We start from the raw sequence: 21,009 nt of genomic DNA on the forward strand, positions 1-21,009 counted from the left end.
CCCTAACTGGAGCCCACATGGACTGGTGGACTGGATGGACTGGTTGGGACACAGCTGGGCTGCCTATGTCTGATGATGTCAGTGACCATAATTCATAAACATGTTGGACTGTTTAACACACCCAGGTCCCATCACTGACCACAGAGGGCCTCCATATACGAGTCCAACATTTAAGTAACAGATCCAACAGCTGGGTTGCTCATACATGCTCAGAAAAACAATAATTTTGGTGGAACCCTCATGGGTACATATTCAGTATCAGTTGAGTTAGGGAATATAATTATAACATTCAATTATAGCGTGTAACCGCTTAAGCAATTCAGGGTCGCGGTCGGTCCAGACCCTACCCAGAATCACTGGGTGGAAGGTGGGAACACACCCTGAAGGGGGCACCAGTCCTTCACAGGGCGACACACACTCACACATTCACTCACACCTACGGACACTTTTGAATCGCCAGTCCACCTACGAACTTCTGTTTTTGGACCATGGGAGGAAACCCACACAGACACAGGGAGAACACACCTCACAGACAGTCACCTGAAGCGGGACTCGAACCCACAACCTCCAGGTCCCTGGAACTAGTGTATGGATGCTTCGAATGAAATCAATTTTTGTACTAGACACTGAACTGCAAAAATATGGTCACATTTTGTTTAACATGGCAGTGGCAGACACTTGTATGAACAGGCGAGGAGTTCAATGAAATTAACTTTGTTATTTGTAGTCATTGTTAGCTCTAGTTCTGTACAAGTGATCACAGTATGTCTCCGTAAAATAACAAAGAAAAAGATTTCCTTTAATTGTAGACTTTCTCTTCATAACAGATTTCAGAACTATGGGCCTATCACAGCCAATTAATATTTATACAGCGTATCCATTAGAGCAGAAATTGTACAGAACTTAGGCACAAATTAAAATATTGTATGCAAAATTTGTTCATCTTGTTTACAATATATTAAATGGTACTATGTGGCTTTGGGCATTGTGACCTTAAGCTCATGTGCAGCTGCTACAGGACATTACATTCCATGCTTTTCTGTGGAAATTAGAGTTTTCAAGCCATGTGTGACCAACTGAACCTCTGAGTCCACTATGAATGCATCTTAAATTAGCTGAACTCATTGATTATAAGAGGTGTCTAAAAGATTTTAACAATTTATTAAATTATTATTATTATTATTATTATTTTAATAAATATGAAAGATTTGCTGGGTTTCAACTAGAAAGGGGAGATCAGGGAGATAAGTAAAAATAAGCAGGAATTCACTTCCGTGGTCAGTGCAGTCAGAGGCTGCCACCAAGTGGCCATTTCATGGAGGTGAGGAGAAGTACATCTGCTGCTTCTTTTCTGGCTACTTTTCTCAGTCTTAGCTTTGTTAGCAGATGTTGTATTCGCTCAGAGTAGCTTTTTCTAAAATGTCTAAGGCCTATTGTGTAGGTCTGTGCTGATGAAACACAGTATAATCCTTAAAAGAATAAGCCAGAGATACTTATACACAACTGACAATTAGCATACACAGCCTTTAATAGGAATAATTTAGTAACATTGTCAGCTGTGCACAAGACCTCCATAGTAATGCATTGCTAATAGAATTGTATTCTCAGGAGCAGCTGAGCACGAGCAACATTTCAACATGCCCAATGTCAGGCATCAGCAAGAGGGTCATAAAGCCCCCAAGCAGCGAGCTGTGCAGCAGGGAAACTGCACTATCTGGAGTGATGGGGTACCCATGGTACCCATTCAAGAAGAGTTGAGTGATCTGAAACCATTTTCCATTTTCTGGGTGGAGTTTCCATGTTCTCCCCGTGTCTGCGTGGGTTTCCTCCGGGGTCTTTGGTTTCCTCCCACAGTCCAAAAACATGGAGGGTAGGTGAATTGGCTTCTGTCTAATAACTGTCCTGCTGCGTGAGTGAATGAGTGTGTATGTGAATGAATGCCTGTATGTGTGAGTGAATGTGTGTGTGCCCAGATATGGATTGGCACTCTGTCCTGGGTGAAATCCTAGTGCCCGATGCAGTCCTCCAGGTGGACGGTCGTTCCTGGTCGAGAGTATGCTGTGCGTGTTTGGCTGCTGCTTCTCGCCTGTGTGTGTGGATTGAGTGTTTTGAGCGTTCTGAGCAGTGTGGATTGTAAAGTGTCCTTGGGTATCAAGAAAGGCGCTATATAAGTGTAACGATAGATAGTATCCATCCAATCATCCATTTTCCACTGCGTATCTGGGTCCGGGTTGGGGTGGTAGCAGTCCGAGTAAAGAAACCCAGACCTCCGTCTCCCCAGCCACTGATTCCAGCTCCTCCGGGGGTATACAGAGGCGTTCCCAGGCCAGTTGAGACATGTAGTCTCTTCAGCGTGTTCTTGGTCTGCCCCGGGGCCTCCTCCCTGTTGGACATGCCCAGAACACATCACCAGGAAGGCGTCCAGGAGGCATCTGGACCAGATGCCTGAACCACCTCAACTGGCTCCTCTCAACGTAGAGGAGCAGCGGCTCCACTCCGAGTCTCTCCCGGATGTCCGAGCTCCTAACCCTGTCTCTAAGGGAGAGTCCAGACACCCTGCGGAAAAAACTCATTTCAGCCGTTTGTACCCGCGATCTTGTGCTTTCGGTCACTACCCAAAGCTTGTGACCATAGGTGAGGGTTGGGACGTAGATTAAACGGTAAATCCCGCTCCATCTTTACCTCACTCGTGAACAAGATCCCGAGGTATTTAAACTCCTCCACGTGAGGGAGGATCTCACTTCCAACCTGGAGAGAGCACTCCAACCTTTTCCGACTGAGTACCATGGACTCGGACTTGGAGGTGCTGATTCTCATCCCTACCACTTCACACTCGGCTGCAAAATGGTCCAGCAAGAGCTGGAGGTCCCGGCTCGATGAAGCCAACAAGACCACATCATCTGCAAAAAGCAGGCATGGAATCCTGAGACCACCAAACTGGACACCTTCTGTCACTTTGGTACGCCGAGAAATTCTGTCCATAAAAATTATGAACAGAACCAGTGACAACGGGCAGCCCTGATGGAGTCCAACTCCGACTAGAAACCAGTCGGACTTACTGCCAGCCATACGAACCAGACTCCTGCTCTGTTTGTACAGGGACTGGATGGCTCGTAGCAAAGAGCCCAGTACCCCATACTCCCAGAGCACCACCCACAGAATACCCAGAGGGACACGGTCCACAAAACACATGTAGACTGGTTGAGCAAACTCTCACGCATCCTCCAGGATCCTAGCGAGGGTAAAGAGCTTGTCCTGTATTCCACGACCGGGGCGGAATCTGCATTTTTCCTCCTGGATCCGAGGTTCAACTATCAGTCAGACTCTTCTCCAGTACCCCCGCATAGACCTTACCGGGGAGGCTAAGGAGTGTGATCCCCTATAGTTGGAACACACCCTCCGATCCCCCTTCTTAAAAGGGGAACCACCACCCCAGTCTGCCATTCCAGAGGCACTGCCCCTGTCCATGCGATGTTGCAAAGACATGTCAGCCAGGACAGCCCCACAACATCCGAAGCCTTGAGGACCCTGGGGCGAATCTCATCCACCCCTGGGACCCTACCGCCAAGGAGTTTTCCTACCACCTCAGCTACCTCAGCTCCAGTGAAAGACGAGCCCTCCCCAGAATCCCCAAACTCTGTGGAAGACGTGCTGGTGCGATTGAGAAGATCCTCGAAGTATTCCTTCCACAGCCTAATGATGTCCCTAGTTGAGGTCAACAACTGGTGGAAAACTGTTTTACCCTCCTGAGTTGCCTGATGGTTTGCCAGAATCTTCTCGGAGCCGACCGAAAGTCGTTTTCCTTGTTCTCACCGAACTCCTCCCACACCCTACCACACTCCCTCATCTGCGTGGGTTTCCTCCGGGGTCTCCGGTTTCCTCCCACAGTCCAAAAAAACATGAAGGGTAGGTGAATTGGCTTCTGTAATAACTGTCCTGGTTAATGAGTGTGTGAGTGAATGTGTGTGTGCCCAGATATGGACTGGCGCTCTGTCCTGGGTGAAATCCTAGTGCCCGATGCAGTCCTCCAGGTGGACGGTCGTTTCTGGTTGAGAGTACGCTGTGCGCGTTTGGCTGCCGCTTCTCGCCAGTGTGTGTGTGTGAATTGAGCGTTCTGAGCAGTGTAGATTGTAAAGCGTCCTTGGGTATCTAGAAAGTTGAAGAGCTTTCTGACAGGTTCCTCTGCCAAATGTACCCAGCAAACCCTCAGCACACGTTTAGGGCTGCCAGGTCTGTCCGGCATCTTCCCCCGCCATCTGATCCAACTCACAACAAGGCGGTGATCAGTTGTCAGCTCAGCACCTCTCTTCACCCGAGTGTCCAGAACATATGGCCGCAAGTCCAAAGTCGATCATTGAAATGCGGCGTAGTGTATCCTGATGCCAGGTGTACTTGTGGACACTCTTATGCTCCAACAAGGTGTTCGTAATGGATAAAGTGTGATGGCCACAGAAATCCAATAACATCAGTATCTGATCTCACTAATGTTTATGCGGCTGAATGCAATCCAGTCCTCACTGCAGTGTTCCAATACTTGGTGCAAAGCCTTCCTAGAAAATTAGAGGATGCACCTACAAAGAATTATGTGGCAGAGCCTATTAATACCCTTCAGTTTAGAAGAAACACTGGCCATATAGTGTACAGTAGTTTGGCAAAACAAATGAGCTGGCCCAGTTTGGAGGTCAAGCTGGATGTTGCTTTTTGTGCACTGGTGTTAACTAATAAAAGTGTTTGTGCAGTTCTCTGTGTTTCTAGACGTCTCTGCTGAACACCTGCTCTCAGAGCAGACACAGAGGGATGAGACTGGATGCTGGATGACTCAGCAATCTTCCTCAGAATTTTGGGCTGGGTAAAGTCAGACTGGATTATTTACTGAATTTACAGTCTGAGAGGCCTCCCATGGACTGGAGGTCTGTTCCTACTGAAGCCAGAAAGATGTTTAACATGATTTCTGAGGTAACTTTGGAGCGGTGGTGCTTGCAGTGAGTGGAGGATGCATTATTTACCAAAGCTGAGAATGGATATTCTCTTTTCTGTCTTAGGATAGACGACCTAAAGGGGAAAAAAGAAGCGGAAAGTTGAGGACATGCCAGCATGAGGCCTTGTAGGCCTTGTTCATAGCTGCTTGTACGGGCAAAATACTTCCAAATATATGTTGACGATGAAATTAACATGTTACTGTCCCCCCCCCAAAAAAAAACATACAGCTTCTGAACAAGGACTGAAGTGTCTTTGATGCAAAATTGTATAGCAGCCCCAAATGAAGCTATTTGTCAAGGTGAGTGTGTGGCGCCACCTTGTGGAGAATGTTAGGCTAACCAAAAGTGAGCGAGTAGATGAATTACACGACGGTGAGTTTTCAAATCTATAAATCACTAATTATTCAACTCAGTTGTCATTGAGCTTCTATTAAGATTTACACTAAATTCTTCTTTGCTTAAGTATGAGGTGTAAATTACCACAAAATTTCATTGGAGCGGGCTCATGTACCACAGGTAGATTCATGGGGTGATATTTGGAAGTACACAGGTTTTTGTGACATCACAAATACATTTTAAAGAAAACAGGCCTCGTTTTTGTAGGGTATGGCTTTTTGAGGTTTCCGTGATTGTGTTATTGAACTACAGTTATGTAGAAGTCAGCGGAACCCCAAAATATAGGACCACTTTATCCTGTACACCATGATTTATTTAGCATTTTGTGAAGTGTGGCATAGTGGTGCTGTAGCACGGTGGCACTGAAGCTATCATGGCAGCCACATAGATCCAGAGTCCTGGGGTCCTAGGCTTAATCCTTGCTTCGGGTCACTGTTCGACCCTGAGGAGTTGGTGTGTTTTTCCCTGTGTCTGTGTGGGTTTCTTCCAGATGCAATGTAATTAGAGGGAATGGCTGTGTAACCTGGCCTACTAACATGAGTGTGTGAGCTTCTCAGGCACTGGTGCACTCATAAGCAGAAAGGAGCTAATATCATCCAGAGGGTTGGGAAAATGTAACAGGTAAAGCAGATTTATTATCAGCACTCTGTTAAAGCACTCAGACTGTCGTAGCGAATTCACTCAGTCCTTAAAACCCCATCACGTTTTTGAAAGGACGCTCAGAGACGGATGGTTAGTCTGATGGAAAATGAACACGCGATCCTTAGCCATTGTAAAGAGTTTCCATGTACTTTAATTTAGGCCTTTTATCATTATTTTAAACATCTATAACACAAGAGCTTCCACAGTCTTCACTAAAGAAAGAGGAGCAGGAGAAAACTCATTAATCACCTACTATTGCTTTTTTGGGAGTGGGGGGCTTTAAAGCAGAGAAGCAATTAACTATCCGTCAAGATGCGATGACAGGTGTGCTGTGGCCTCTCCATGGTGATGCTGCCCCAGCTGGGGGACTGTTTTTTCTCTGTCAGTGAAGATGTCTGGACGCCATGAACAAGCGAAAAATCACTCTCAGAAACACTCTCAGAGCTTTCACAGCTTGGTGACCCTTGGAAGGTCGTAAAGTCTGTGTGTGTGTGTGTGTGTGAGAGAGAGAGAGAGAGAGAGAGAGAGAGAGAGAATGAGAGAGAGAGAGAGAGAGAGAGTGAGAGAGAGAAAGAGAGAATGAGAGAGAGAAAGAGAGAGAGAGAGAGAGAGAGAGAGAAAGAGAGAATGAGAGAGAGAAAGAGTGAGAGAGAGAGAGAGAGAATGAGAGAGAGAGAGAGAGAGTGAGAGAGAGAGAGAAAGAGAGAATGAGAGAGAGAAAGAGTGAGAGAGAGAGAGAGAGAGAGAGAGAGAGAGAGAGGGTTGTTCTCATGGGCATGGCCTCTCTTTAGACTGTTCTTTTTATAACCACATAAACATGGTGCAGGAAGTCTTTAAGTGTCTGGGGTGAAGTGAGAGTTTGCTTGACGAAAATAGCCCAACACAATAAAAGACACACCCCCCCCATTATTGATTTACTGTATGTGTCCTCATGAAGGAAAATTATACTAAGTAATTACACTGTACCATATGAGATATATATATAAATCACACCCAACATCCTCTCAACCCCTGTGACCATACAAGAGAACTCTAATTCTACAGTTACACACTGTATTTCATCTGTTGCTCTGCATACTTTGTTTGCCCCCATTCATCGCATTCTCCAATGGTCAAGACCCCAACAGACCCACCAGAGCTGGTATGATTTGGGTGGTGGATCATGGTGGTGGACTAAGAACACAGTACACACAGTAGATCATACACGCTAGTCCTGTGAAAGTCCTTGCCATTGAAGAAGAGGGTTAAAGAGGGCAAACAGAGTATGCAACAGGCTCAGTCTTTGCAGCGAAGAGGTGTCATGGCTCACGACTTGGTGCCAAACTTTGAGAGAGAATGTAAGAACAAAAAAAGATTTGAGGTCTTTCACCATCTATTTACACAATACTGTGAAAAATTCATAAATCTGGAGAAACCTCTGTTGGTTTAGAGCAAGGCTGGACAACACTACTGAATGTGCATGGCCTTCTAGCCCTCAGACAGCACTGCAAGGGAAACTGTCATGCTGCTGTGATAAAAATTAGCCGCTAATCTCAGAAGTATTTCAGAAAACTATTGCACTATTACAATGAGAAACCATACGTCCGAGTTCTCTGTCTGAAACCCAGAGGAAATGGGTGACTCTCCTCCTGTTGCAGCCAAAAGAGAGAGCTGTGTATTTTGGCTGCTTGGTTCTGAAGGGTCTGGAGATTGGTTTGTCACACTGTGTGCACATGTGAGAGTTGTGGAAGAGACCTGACGATGAGAAACGAATTGACATCTTGGTCTTTGGTTTCCTGGAGTAAGCGGCAGAACTGCGACACACTCAGTGATGCTCCTGTATCATTTTCTCACCTCTCTTATCACTGTCTCACTTACCTACACTTCCTGCTTCTCTTATTTTCCCTCACACCTTTTTTTAATTCTGTGTTTTTTTCTAAATTCAGTCAGAAGAGTGAGTCTTCACATTTCTCTTTGCTTCTTTTCTGTTCATTTTCTTTCTTTCTTTCTTGGTGTTTTGGTGCTCTTTTCTGAATTTTCTTTCTCTGATGTTTCAGTAGTTATCTAGTAATTTTCCAGTTCCACCTTAAATGGTAAAGCAATTACATTCTAGCACCTGAGGCTACAGAAACATTTAAAGTGGAATTGGAACTCAGCTTGATGTCAAAGAAGAGAAGTGGGTGATAATCTATGGTTGTGGGACAAATCTGAAATCATTGTATGCCCTAATTTTAACTAGAGTCCAGCAACGCTCCTCTGCTATCACTGCAGACTGGCAGAGCAGCTACCGAGCACCACTAGTCCCTGGAAACGAAGTGTTGCTCTTTTTTATTTGTGTTCTGGTGATATATCAGGCCTTTGAGGTGCTTTTCTTTAAACCACTACACCTATAAGTGGTAGGGTTAAAAATAAGAAATGGGATTCAATCTAAGTCTCATCTCTGTATTTTTATTTGTTTTCTCTTGTTGTTCTCTCCGTCAGTAAATCTGAAGAGGGAGGTGAGTCATCAACGTCCATCCCAAATTTAAGGAGGTACTGCTGTCGACACAGGGCTGTGTTTGGGTGCCTGTGGTCTAGAGAGCTACTTTTCAGCCTTCCATGCATTCATGCTCTGAGAGCTCACTTGTTTTTATTGAGAAAGCTGACACCTTGACCCTACAGCTCTCAAGGTGATTTACTGAGGTGAGATCAATAAGTCAATACTGTGAGGATATACCTTTAAAACACAGGTCAATAAGACATTTTTAAATAAGCAAGGGGCCTGGGTTCGATCTCAACTTTAGGTCACTGTCTGAGGAAGGTGGTGTTCTCCCAGTGTTTGTGTGGGTTTCCTCCTGGTAATTCGGTTTTCTCTCCTAATACAAACACATACGTTAATGGGGGAAGTCCACGGGTGTGAGTGTGTGAGTGACTGGGTGAGTGTGTGTAACTGTCCACAGGTGTGTGTGAGTGACTGGGTGAGTGTGTGAAACTGTCCACAGGTGTGTGTTAGTGTGTGAGTGACTGGGTGAGTGTGTGAAACTGTCCACAGGTGTGTGTTAGTGTGTGAGTGACTGGGTGAGTGTGTGAAACTGTCCACAGGTGTGTGCGTGTTAGTGACTAGGTGAGTGTGAAATTGTCCACAGATGTGTGTGTGTGTGTGTTAGTGACTGGGTGAGAGTGAAATTGTCCACAGGTGTGAGTGTGTGAGTGACTGGGCCAGTGTGTGAAACTGTCCACGGGTGTGTGTGAGTGTGTGAGTGACTGGGTGAGTGTGTGAAACTGTCCACGGGTGTGTGTGAGTGTGTGAGTGACTGGACAAGTGTGTGAAACTGTCCACAGGTGTGTGTTAGTGTGTGAGCGACTGGGTGAGTGTGTGAAACTGTCCACGGGTGTGTGTGAGTGTGTGAGTGACTGGACGAGTGTGTGAAACTGTCCACAGGTGTGTGTTAGTGTGTGAGCGACTGGGTGAGTGTGTGAAACTGTCCACAGGTGTGTGTTAGTGTGTGAGTGACTGGGTGAGTGTGTGAAACTGTTCACATGTGTGAGTGTGTGAGTGACTGGGTGAGTGTGTGAAACTGATGTACTGGGCCCTGTCCAGTTTGTGTTCCTGTCTTGTACCAATGATTATGATGAAGTGGTAACAGAACATGAAAGAAAGAAAGAAAGAAAGAAAGAAAGAAAGAAAGAAAGAAAGAATGAATGAATGAATGAATGAGTATGGTACAGTTTTATATATTATGTTGGAAATTGTAAACACAGTTTTTACACTGATGGATGTTGCTTTTTAACACCCACATTTAGGTGGTTAACACCTTTTCATTAACCTGTCATTTGTGTGTGTGTTTGTGTGTGTGTGTGTGTGTGTGTGTGTGTGAGTACGTGACCTACACACACTCCCAGTGTGGGAGCTCTCAGTGCAATCTTAGGCAGCCATAAGTAAAAGCGCCTGAAAGACTCTCATTCATTCCCAGATTGCGCTGCGTAGCCTCGGGTTGCCTGGGCAACATGAAATTAGGGAAAGGCAAATCAGTCTCTGGTGTGATTCCTCTGGAAGAGCTGCTCCTCTGGGAATAACACACACACACTTTCCCTGATGGGCTGCACGTTCAGATGACCTGATCTCATACCACACACATGCATAAAATCACTGCTCTCTTTCCATTGCAAATACTATGCATGTAATTTCTATCACGGCTCTGCCAAAAAAAAAGTGGGAATGAAGCCCTGCCTGTGCTTTCCTCACCTCCTGCAAATTGCTTAATTCAGTCTCCTCCCTTATTGCATGATTTAATGAAGCAGAGTGTGAAAAAGAACCCAGCTACCTACCACCCCCACCCTCCACTGTTCTAAGCCTAAGAGAAGATAATAAAGATAAGTGCACGCTGCTATTCAGCACAGAGGCCATTGTTAGTGTCTTTTCAATTATTTGCTGAGAGAAGTTCTGTCTCTAATCATCGAATCATCGCTTGGAATGTTATTCATAATGAAGGGATTGCAGAAGAAATAGTTAAAGACAATATTAAGCACATAGAAGAACAGTGGTAAGTATTCAGATGATGCTGTGGGCTGGAAATACACTAGTCATTTGTTGATTATATACACTATTGTTGTTACAGCTGTGGGAATCAGACAGATTCTACCATTTTCCACATTGGAACCCAGTTCTGGGTCTTAAAAAACATCTGTGAACTCTTTGCTCAAAATACCACAAGGATCAAACACCTTCAACAGTGTTTTCCTCCTGTCAAACCGGCCCTGTTCAGAACAGCTGGTTTGAGCACCTGTTCTTTGAAGTGATATTAAGCCGCTCGCTGTTGACGCTGACCTGAGAGCACAGCGGTGAGGAGCAAGGTGCAGAAGCATTGGTTTTTAGCCATTTCCGCTCAGTTCTCTTTTTTCCCCGTTCTCATTTTCTCTGTTTTCACTCTGTGCTCTTATTTTTGTGTCTTGTTGTGTCTGTTTTGCTTCATTTGCTCCACCCGTATAGTGCTCTCAAATAAATGCAGGCCCAGTGCTGTGATTGGAGAGATGCAGATGGGGGGTAGGGCTATTCTAATTGGGAGTATAAACTCCCCCAGCACTAGGAGCAGTACAGCTGTGTTTCTTGGAGTGGTGGTGAACTACCTAAATAACTTTGTGAAGTTGTGGAGTGATCCTCCTACCTCTGCGCATGCTCTTATGGCTGTTTACCATCAAGCCCTCACAGCAAGGTGTTTAATGTGTCATTTAAAACGTTTCCGGAAGACTACAGGCAGATCATGTTGAATATAGAGCACCAACAGGATGTGTGGATGACAAAAGAAGACTAGGCCCACGCTGTGGCATCTCTTTTCATGCCATCGCACTTTTACCACAATGAGAGCCAATCTGACCTTTGCTCAAAGTCTTGTTTAAAATGGGTTCCCTGACCACTGCTTCCCTCAAACTGTATCAGCTAGTTCTTCTGCTCATGAAAACAGCTCCACACCATAGAAGGAAGTTTATCTATATGGCGGGAAGCTGCCTTATACAAGATTATTTGTGTTGTTCCGTCTTAAACTCCATGACCCCCTGGAACAACTTCGGAAGGAAATGTCAATTACAATTGTCCTGGTATAAAAATAATGCTTTGTAGACTTCATGAAGTGAGATTCTCTTATTAGACCCTCATTCTGTTTCTGAACTCTGACCCATTTTATCAGCTCCACTGACCATACAGGTGCACTTTGTAGTTCTACAATTACAGACAGGATGGTAGTCCATCTGTTGCTCTGCATACTACAAGTGGATCAGATGCAGCAGTGTTGCTGGAGTTTTAGACACTAAAATGTCACCGCTGGACTGGACCACCAGCTAAAAATATCCAGCCGACAGCGTTCTGTGTCACTGATGAAGGACTAGAGGACGACCGACACACACTGTGCAGTGACTGATGAGCTACTGTCTTAAGGTGTCTACAAGGTGGACCAACGAGAGAGGAGTGTCTCACAGAGTGGACAGTGCGTGGCCACAGTATTTCATTTATTTAATGTATCTATCTATCCATTTATTTATTTTATTATTAGTAGTAGTAGTATTATTCATTCATTATCTGTAACCCTTATCCAGTTCAGGGTCGCAGTGGGTCCAGAGCCTACCTGGAATCATTGGGCACAAGGCGAGAATACAACCTGGAGAGTGCGCCGGTCCTTCTCAGGGCAACACAGACACACCTACGGATACTTTTGAGTCACCATTCCACCTACCAATGTGTGTTTTTGGACTGTGGGAGGAAACCGGAGCACCCGGAGGAAACCAACGCGGACACAGGGAGAACACACCAACTCCTCACAGACAGTCACCCGGAGCAGGAATCTAACCCACAACCTCCAGGTCCCTGGAGCTCTGTGACACTACCTGCTGCGCCACCGTGCCGCCCAGTTATTTTAATTATTTCATTAACTAAATAATTATTTAATTGTTTTTGCTGCTCAGCAAAAATATATACTTTCTCCAACCAGCACCCTGTGAGCATTTCTCTGATAATGGAAAATGCCGGCAAGAAACTCCAAACCTGACTTTGCCGTTCAGAGTTGCCACTCATGCAGAGCGCTGGGCCGACAGAGAAATGCCAGCTGCAGAATGTCTGCTACGTTTTACAGTAAATGCATTAATTGAGTTTCTCTTCACTCTGTGTAAAGTGTCTGGACACTGCTGTTAGTCTCAATGCTCTTTGGAAAATGCAACCTAAGGAACTATGAGTTAATTAATACATTATTTTGTGAAGTATGAAGAAGGTGAAGACAATAAAGTGGGCTTTACTCCCACTGTGTATAGCATCTTTGCTACTGTCTGGGCTTCTCTTTTAGCCCATGGACATGGCTCAGTATTTAAATCATTTTCCTCAGGTCACTCACTGTGAGGAGTATGGTGTGTTCTCCCTGTGTCTGTGTGGGATTCCTCCAGGTGCTCTGGTTTTCTCCCACAGTAAAAACGCACGTGTTGGCAGGTGGGTTGGAATCAGTTATACGCTAAATCATCAAACCAATCACAAATCAAGTTTAAAGTCTAAACCTTAAAGGCGCTGGGAAATGGGAAACAAACTAATGGCTCGGTGTTTCTCTCTGTGCGCTGCTGGCTGAGAAATGGCTTCTGGGGGCATTTAGACACTACAGGATATTGCTCTATTTTTGCCCCATAGGTGGGTAACATTGACTTAATTTACATGAAAGTAAACACAGACTGAATGTTCTGAAAATATGAACAGCTTGAGTTACAAATGCCTTTCTGTGGTAATTCAAACGGTGAATAAAAACTAACAAACCAGCTACAGTCAGCTTTTAACTCAAATATGCCGTTCCACCTTAAAAGATGACGAGCTACTGAATGAAAACATACACATGTGGGAGTTTGTTATTCTGTGAGAACAGTAGTTCTCAAAATCATCAAAATTATTAATTCATTCATTCATTCATTATCTGTATCCCTTATCCAGTTCAGGGTCACGGGGGTCCAGAGCCTACCTGGAATCATTGGGTGCAAGGCGGGAATACACCCTGGAGGGGGCGCCAATCCCTCACAGGGCAACACAGACACACACTCACACAACCGGAGGAGAACCCCACACCCTGAGGAAACCCACGGAGAACACATCACACTCCTCACTGTCTACAAAATGAATTACATGTGATTTTCAAACATGAAAATATTACATGCAATTTTACAATTAATTAAAAAATCTAAAAGATGATAAAATAAAAATTTGAAAAGTATAATTAAATTGTATGTATATACTTTTTTTTTTGTTGGTTTTTCAGTTTCTTGATTGTTGCCAGCACCAGCTGCTCACCACAGGAAGCTGCTTTGCATACGCTGGGCTGCCCTTAGTGTACTGCACTCTATGATTTTCGCCGCCGAGGAGAATCCATCTGAGAGCTTGATTGGGTAGAGGGGCCGCCTCTGGGGTGTTTGAGATCTGGAGCTGGATCTGGGTCCCAGGCCACCACTGTTGCACTATTTATAATGATGGCCGCCCTGCCAGACCTGAATGGGCTGGATAACGTCAGCAGATTGTCACGGCACAAAGCACAGGAAAAACACAAAACGGCTCACCGGGGACTTGCTGAATGGCTTCTTATGGCCTGGATTACCCAATCTGCTGAAGAGCTACCAGTCACTGAGGCGGCAAAACTACTGTGCATTTCATTACACGCGCTGCCCCTAAGGCCTGGTACATCCAGCCTTTCAGAGTCATTTCTAATAAACATGAGCATGGCTATTTTGTGTTTATCGTGTGCTGTTTTTCATGTTCTTTTGTAGCATCAAGTTCTACTCATGGTGATCACATACATCCAGCCATCAATCAACATTTATATGACAGACTTAAAAAGTGTCTGGTGAAATTACATCAAAATAATAAGCACCTAGGAATTAGATGTAGTTTTTTTATCATGAAATATTACACAATTCCAAACATCCTAATATTAAATCATTAAATATCCATGGGATTTCTTTCTTTTTTTTTTTTTGTAGGGTTTTAATAGGCTGTTTGTGTAATATTTCATAGAAAAAAAATACTACATCTAATTCCTAATTGTTTATTATTTTGACTTGATGTAAAAGATGTAATTTCACCAGACACTTTTTAAGTCTGTCATTGAAATGTTGATTGATGGATGTAAAAAAAAAAAACTCCACAAAAATCCAAGACATTCCTAAACTCCTGTCAGTCAGTGTGGGCCTCCGGTCTTGAACAGTGCTACTGTATACGAATAAATAACATTTAAATAACATTTAAAAGTACTCCGGAATGATTTGCATGAAGCCCAGAGGACTGCTCCCTAGAAACGGCCCTCTGTCATGGTAATATTGATATGTCTGCTTATAACTGGGGAGGGCTCCTCCTGTGAAGAGGGCTGTAGCAGAGATTATGCTTCTCTTATCATTATCATTTTAATGAGTCTTTTGTTCTGGGGGTAGCAGGGTGTGACACTTGCCTTGCTGCTGTAACAGGCCTAGAGTTCTAACGCTGGAGGACTTCCAGCCCCTAGTGTAATAACCAGAGATTCAGAAGCTTATCTTACATCATGCCACCGTGAAGCTACAAACTCACAGACAGGACAGAAAAGAGTCAAATCCCCACACAGCTTTAACTGAGTGAATAAAGTGACTACACTTATTACATACGTGAAAGAGACATGCATGCTTTTGTTGCCAAATCAAATGCTACATGCACCATTCGATCATACCAGCTGGAAATGTGAAGGGAAATAAGGAGCTGTTGTTTGCAAAGTCTTAGCAGAGCAGAATTTTAAAATGAGCAACACGTCACTTAAAGCCTAGAGTTTCAAATTAAACTGATTGTGAACAAAGTGATTGTTTATGAAGAGTGTGGTGTGTTCTCCCTGTGTCCATGTGGGTTTCCTCCGGGTGCCCAGGTTTCCTCCCATGGTCCAAAAACACACATTGGTAGGTGTTGACTACTCGCGGTCAACAATGCTAATTTCTGCTCACTCCCCGAGCTAGCATAACACACTGTGTTTCTGTGAGTAGTTTGGGACTCAAAATAATTTGAATGTCTAAAATTATGGAAATAAAGGTAGATAAAGGTAGGATCATAGTCAAACATTTATGTCTGCAGATAAAAATGAGTCAATTTTTTTTATTCATGTATTATATAATGTTTATTTAATATGAAATTTTAAATAAATAATTTCTTATTATCTTATAATTACATCTAATTATGCCAAACTAGTTACTTATTCAAAATTAAACATTATTTTAAAATGTAGAGGGAAATTATTTCAAGATAGACCTACTACATCAATATTTCAAGCTAAAAGGTCATGGGTCATATCTCTCCCCCCCCCCTCTGGTTACAATGTGCCTCTACACAAACCAAAACACAGACAATCAAACACTAATAAACTCTCATTAAGTTCAATCTTCACGCATCGATTAAAATCTAAAATCTATAACTAGTCCCCTCAGAGTTATATATTTAAATGTTATTTCTAAGAAAACACATCCCCAATTCCATAAAAGTATTTTAGATATAACTCTCCATGTCTTCATTCTGTTCACACTCCACACATATGTCTCCAACCACCCCTCCACTGCACAGCCTCATTAACTGACAGGATTGGTTCCTTAGGTTTGTGACATCAGAAACCCCCTTCTTCGGAACTCATGTTTTTGAGAGTGTCTGTTTTAAAGCAGAAATGTTCAGCCAGGGCACTGACTGCTTAATACACTAAAGATATAATGATATATTATTTTCATATATAAACAACACTGTATACACATTCTAACATCCTTTAACACTGGATTTATGCTGAAGGGTGTCTTTAAAAAAAGTCGCGCTGCCTTTTCCACGTCCATGTAACTGTGGCCACGCCCACCGCGCGATATGATTGGTCGAGGCCCAGCCCACGCAGCTTCTGGTTGGCCGGCGGTGCTCCATTGAGTCGCCTCCACCTTTTCACTTTGTCAGCTCCGCTGCGCTTCCACTGAATCGGCGGCTGGACGGAGAGCTGCACGCTGCCGCGGAGCGATACTCGACTTCCACACAAACGCAGGAGGACAACGGAACTGCCGTGGCTCGCTGGAGGGCTGTGTGACGGGATCTCGGCTGAAGTGGACGGAGGAAGGGAAAAGCTGAGCGGAGAGAGAGAGAGAAGGAAGAAGGAAAGAAAGCGAGAAAGAAAGGGAGGGAAAGAGACACCAGCACTTCATTCTCATGCACTGACTCCTCAACTTGCCCCTTTCTCTCCTCAACAACACCGCTCGGCTCGGGCAATGATCACACTCCGGGACGACCCACCCTCCTATTCATGAGCTTCACACACATATCTGCAGTCGCTTTGCGTTGGTAAAACACACGAGCCGGGGACTTTCGGGTTTGAACAAAAGGAATATCATGCCGGACCAGATCACGGTGGCGGAGTTCGTGGCCGAGACGAACGAGGACTATAAATCTCCCACTGCCTCCAACTTCACCACCAGAATGGCGCATTGTAGGAACACCGTGGCCGCTCTGGAGGAGGTAGGATACAGCTTAACACTCCCCAGGCTCAGTGCGGTCAAGCCGGTCACTCCTCTTTTGTGCATGGTGTTTATTATCCTCTGTGTTCTCTCTTGGGGTCTTCAGGCTTCTTTATGGCTTGTTCCTGGGGCTCTGAGTGGTATTCCACAAAGAAGTATTTCGCAGTTAGTGGGATAACCTGAGCCTTAAGGTGAACGAGGAATGTCCCTCAGCATCTTTCATATTGGACAAGAATGATGGGCTAAACTGAGAGATCCTGCTTTGTGGAATATTCAGCTGATAGAGTGCATTGTGATTCTGCCCCCAATGGCACTTTTCTGCATGCAAGGGTAATATCCTACTTCTGGAATTGAACAGCAAAAGAAATGCAGGGGTTAAATAAAGCACTCATGTTTGTGGTGAAATATCGTTCACAGGTAGATGTGAAAATAAAAAGAAAAACAACAACTTTATTATATTCATAAGCTGAATTCCAGAACAGCCAATAACAGACCTCTCAACATTTTGGACGTAGCTTTGATGCATGCGCAAGTCAGAAGTTTTTCCAGCAAAAATGTGTTATTGAGACTTAAGCCACTTCTGTGTGCGTCATTTGAAGAGAAGAAACTACTACACATTCATGTTGGCAGTCAACTCTTTTAAAATGGGGGGTGAATTATAGTTTTCAAAACTGTTTAAACATGCATCATGTGATTTTCTTACATATTTTAACTAGCAAAAAATGTTGTAAAATATGACGATGAGGATTAGAAGTAGTTATTTTAGCAAACGCCTCAGCACACGTCTGTTCGATGCTTGAGAAACGCGATTTGAAATGCTCCCACTCCGAACTGGATTGGCTGGCCTTGTTGTTGTAGTTCCCCAGCTTGGCCACTGGAGGTTGCCTTGAGTAATGCACTACAGCACCGGTCAGGATTCGGGATGCGCAGCCTCTGGTGGCTAGTTAAATTAACTACAGTATCACAGACCGGGGCTTCCGTCAAACTCTGGGAGGACTTGAGTCGTGAGTTGATCCAGGGTCCATTTGTATGTTTTGCCTGCTGTTCAGTGGGCCAAAGGCATCAAGTTTTTTTCCTGTCCAACTTCAGTCCTCACCTCTGGTCACTGTGTTCTCCCTGTTTCTGCATGGGTGTCCTCTCAAAGTTCAGTAACACATGTTGGTAAGGTGATTGGCCAGGTATAAGAGGCCATAGTTAGGGGTGTGTGGGTGACTGGGTGAGTATGTGGTGCCCTGTGATGGACTGGTGTGCTCCTACCTAGCACCCAGTCATTCCAGGCCCACAGTGACCCCAAAAATCATGCAGTTGTTATAGAAAATGAGTGAATGAATGAATAGTAGCCTGTGATATTTAGCATTTATTAGCTGCACTCTAAACTATACCAACTGCTTAAAATGCCTGCAAAACAAAGCATAACCATCAACCTCTCCACTAAGACCACGGTTGCCGCATATTCACCCAAAACCATGGGCCAGGGTCCAAGCCTTTAAACCTTCTTGTGCAGCATTGTACCTTGTTTTAATTTTGTCATAAGTTGAAGAACACTGGGCCAGTCAGCGGGTGTTAATTAAAACGTCCATTATGACCTGCTTAGTGTGAATAGCCCCTCCTTAGTGTTTAGGACATTTTACACTTAATCAAGTATGTCTTACAGCGGCTACAGTGATGCTGATGAGCGAAGCCTCGCCCTGGTATGGGGTAAAAATAGAGCTTCTCATGCCAGTCGGCGGCGCTATTATAAGCCTCTCACTGCATCTTGCTGTGCCTTTCGCTGTGACTTCCCGAGGGACCTCCATCCTTCACAGCTCCGGGTTCTTCTCTTACTATCCAAGTCTCTGATGGAGACAACGAGGGACAAGGTTGATGGCTTGTTTTGAACCTGCAGTGAATTAAATGGAGGCCTACTGTTCTACAGGCACTTTATATGTCAGATGTTGTCATGATGCTTTATGGTTCTGGGTGAACTGCTGGCCCCTGCCGTCTTGTGTAGGCGATGTTAGTATCAGCAGCACAGACAGTGATGCTATCTTGCTTACCGTCATGTAATTGACACTTTTACTTGTGCCCTTGGCTGTGTTTGCTTTTGGTTTTGGCTGAGGATAAGTACACTGGGAGCTAGTTTCCCAGACTTATTAAATATATGCCTAGATTTGTTATTTTCACAGGTGCATATGTTTGCCATTGGTGTGTGGTCAAAAACTAAATTTAGGCCTAGTTCTTGTTCACCAAACCATCCAGAAAGGTCTGAAATTAGACACCTGCTCTTCTGAAGTCGAGGGTTGTAACAGGGAACCTGTGTTCTGCAGTTTTGGGAAGGCTTTACACTAGATATAGAAACATGGATTGTGAGAATTCAGTTGCTTCCAGCCACAAGAGCGTTAGTATGTACTGATGGTGGATGGTGTGTTCTGAATCATAAAACCCATTCCTGTTCATCTCATGGGTATTGCATGGTCCTTTGTAAATCCTGAGAATGCATTTACAGTTACACTGCCACACACCCCAGTGCTGAAGGGCTTTATACCCCTCTAGCCATCATTTGGCAATGGGTGTGATGACTTTGGGCCCATATGTTTGTCCAAAATGCGTCCATTTTTATGTAGCCCAGTTCATAAGTTAGAGAGGTTTCTGCACACATTGACATATACCTTATATCTGGCTGCCTTTTCTGTAGCACCACATACATAGCACCTTAAGCATTTTGTTATACAGAACCACCAAAGTAGCTCATAACACAGCCCCTAAGTTTGGAAAGCTACAGTAATGTCATAAGAGACCTAACAATATAAGAAATTGTTTGCAGTATGCCATGACTGTGCTTTCCATTGAGGCCCTCAGGAAGTCCGGCTTGGAGCTGAGCGATTGTTGTTGCTTTTCCTCCTCTCGCGTGCTGTTTTTGCACTGTGGTCATGGTCGTGATAGGGCATAAACTCAGGCTGCCGCAAAGCCTACACATGTTGAGTTTTACAGAAGCCCTACTTTTTCAGGTCTTTCAAAGTCTCCCTGTGTCCTCCGTCTCACTTTTGCAGTCCCACGGTGCACAGGAGCTTCTGTGGTGTGGGTGAGTGTAGCATCTGTTGGCCCACATATTTTGTGTTCCTCCGAGGACATGGGAAATGCTTCCACATATTGTGTAACAGAGCATGCCTGGAGTACTAAGTGACATGTTAGGCTGCCCTCAGCTAGTCATTTCAGTGTTCCAGTTTCTCTTTCTTTTGACCAAAGTATAATATTTGTTTCCAGAATTTGAGAAGTATAAATAGACACATTAAAATGTGCCACATTAAGAAAATAGCATTAAAACATGAATGCAATGTTTGTTTTAAATTATTTGTTATAAATACTACACCATACTTCATCCACTTAATCAGCATAGTCAGTGTTCTTGGACTTTTGATGTTGCTGCTATTCGAACCTGTGACAAATGCTCTACTTGGGACTCCTGTCATAAAGGGATGGGCATTTCAGTCAAATTTGATATTCTCTTTGTCACAGCTGCATGTGAATAATTATTGGTATGTGACACCTCTTCAACTCTGTGTTTCTATTCAATAGAATGTTTGTCAATGAGTTCCATATCATGGAAAGTGTTCAAAAGGGGTCCTGTCACAGCAAACACCCAGATTGCTCTGGGTCGAGGCTAGAATGTAGCCAGATGAGGGGAAAAAAGCCCTGCCACAGAAAACACTCTATCTGATAGCTCTGGGTTGAGGGGAGAATGTAGCCAGATGAGAAAGAGCTTGTTGCTGAAAATACTCCCATATACCCGGAGCTAAGACAAAAATGTAGCAAGTTGAAAGATGATTAGACAAAAACACATGCCCTCCGATGAGACTAAAGAGTCTAGACATGTTTTTATTTTGAGCTCAATGATGACTTAGCAGAAGTTATGAGAAGGAATAAAGTATGGTTGTAAATTACTCCTAATTTTCTTCTCTAGGGATAGCTGCCGATCAGTCACTGGCCAGCCAATAACTGGTTAGCGACACTTACCACTGACCCACCAACAGCTGGTGAGTCGTAGCTGGTG

At 44.2% G+C, this 21,009-nt stretch overlaps 1 protein-coding gene across 2 annotated transcripts in view; it reads left to right on the forward strand.

Annotated features, from left to right (window-relative positions):
• The first annotated feature begins 16,464 nt into the window (after positions 1–16,464).
• asap2a (ArfGAP with SH3 domain, ankyrin repeat and PH domain 2a) overlaps positions 16,465–21,009 on the forward strand; it is an 84,031-nt gene continuing 79,486 nt past the window's right edge. For both annotated transcript variants that reach the window (XM_066674168.1, XM_066674177.1), the window contains exon 1: positions 16,465–16,980. In XM_066674168.1, coding sequence (XP_066530265.1) covers positions 16,855–16,980 — 126 coding nt within the window. In that variant the 5' untranslated portion in view covers positions 16,465–16,854. The remainder of the gene's footprint in view (positions 16,981–21,009) is intronic.

This window comes from Hoplias malabaricus, chromosome 1, assembly GCF_029633855.1.
Source record: "Hoplias malabaricus isolate fHopMal1 chromosome 1, fHopMal1.hap1, whole genome shotgun sequence".
Classification (NCBI taxonomy): domain Eukaryota; kingdom Metazoa; phylum Chordata; class Actinopteri; order Characiformes; family Erythrinidae; genus Hoplias; species Hoplias malabaricus.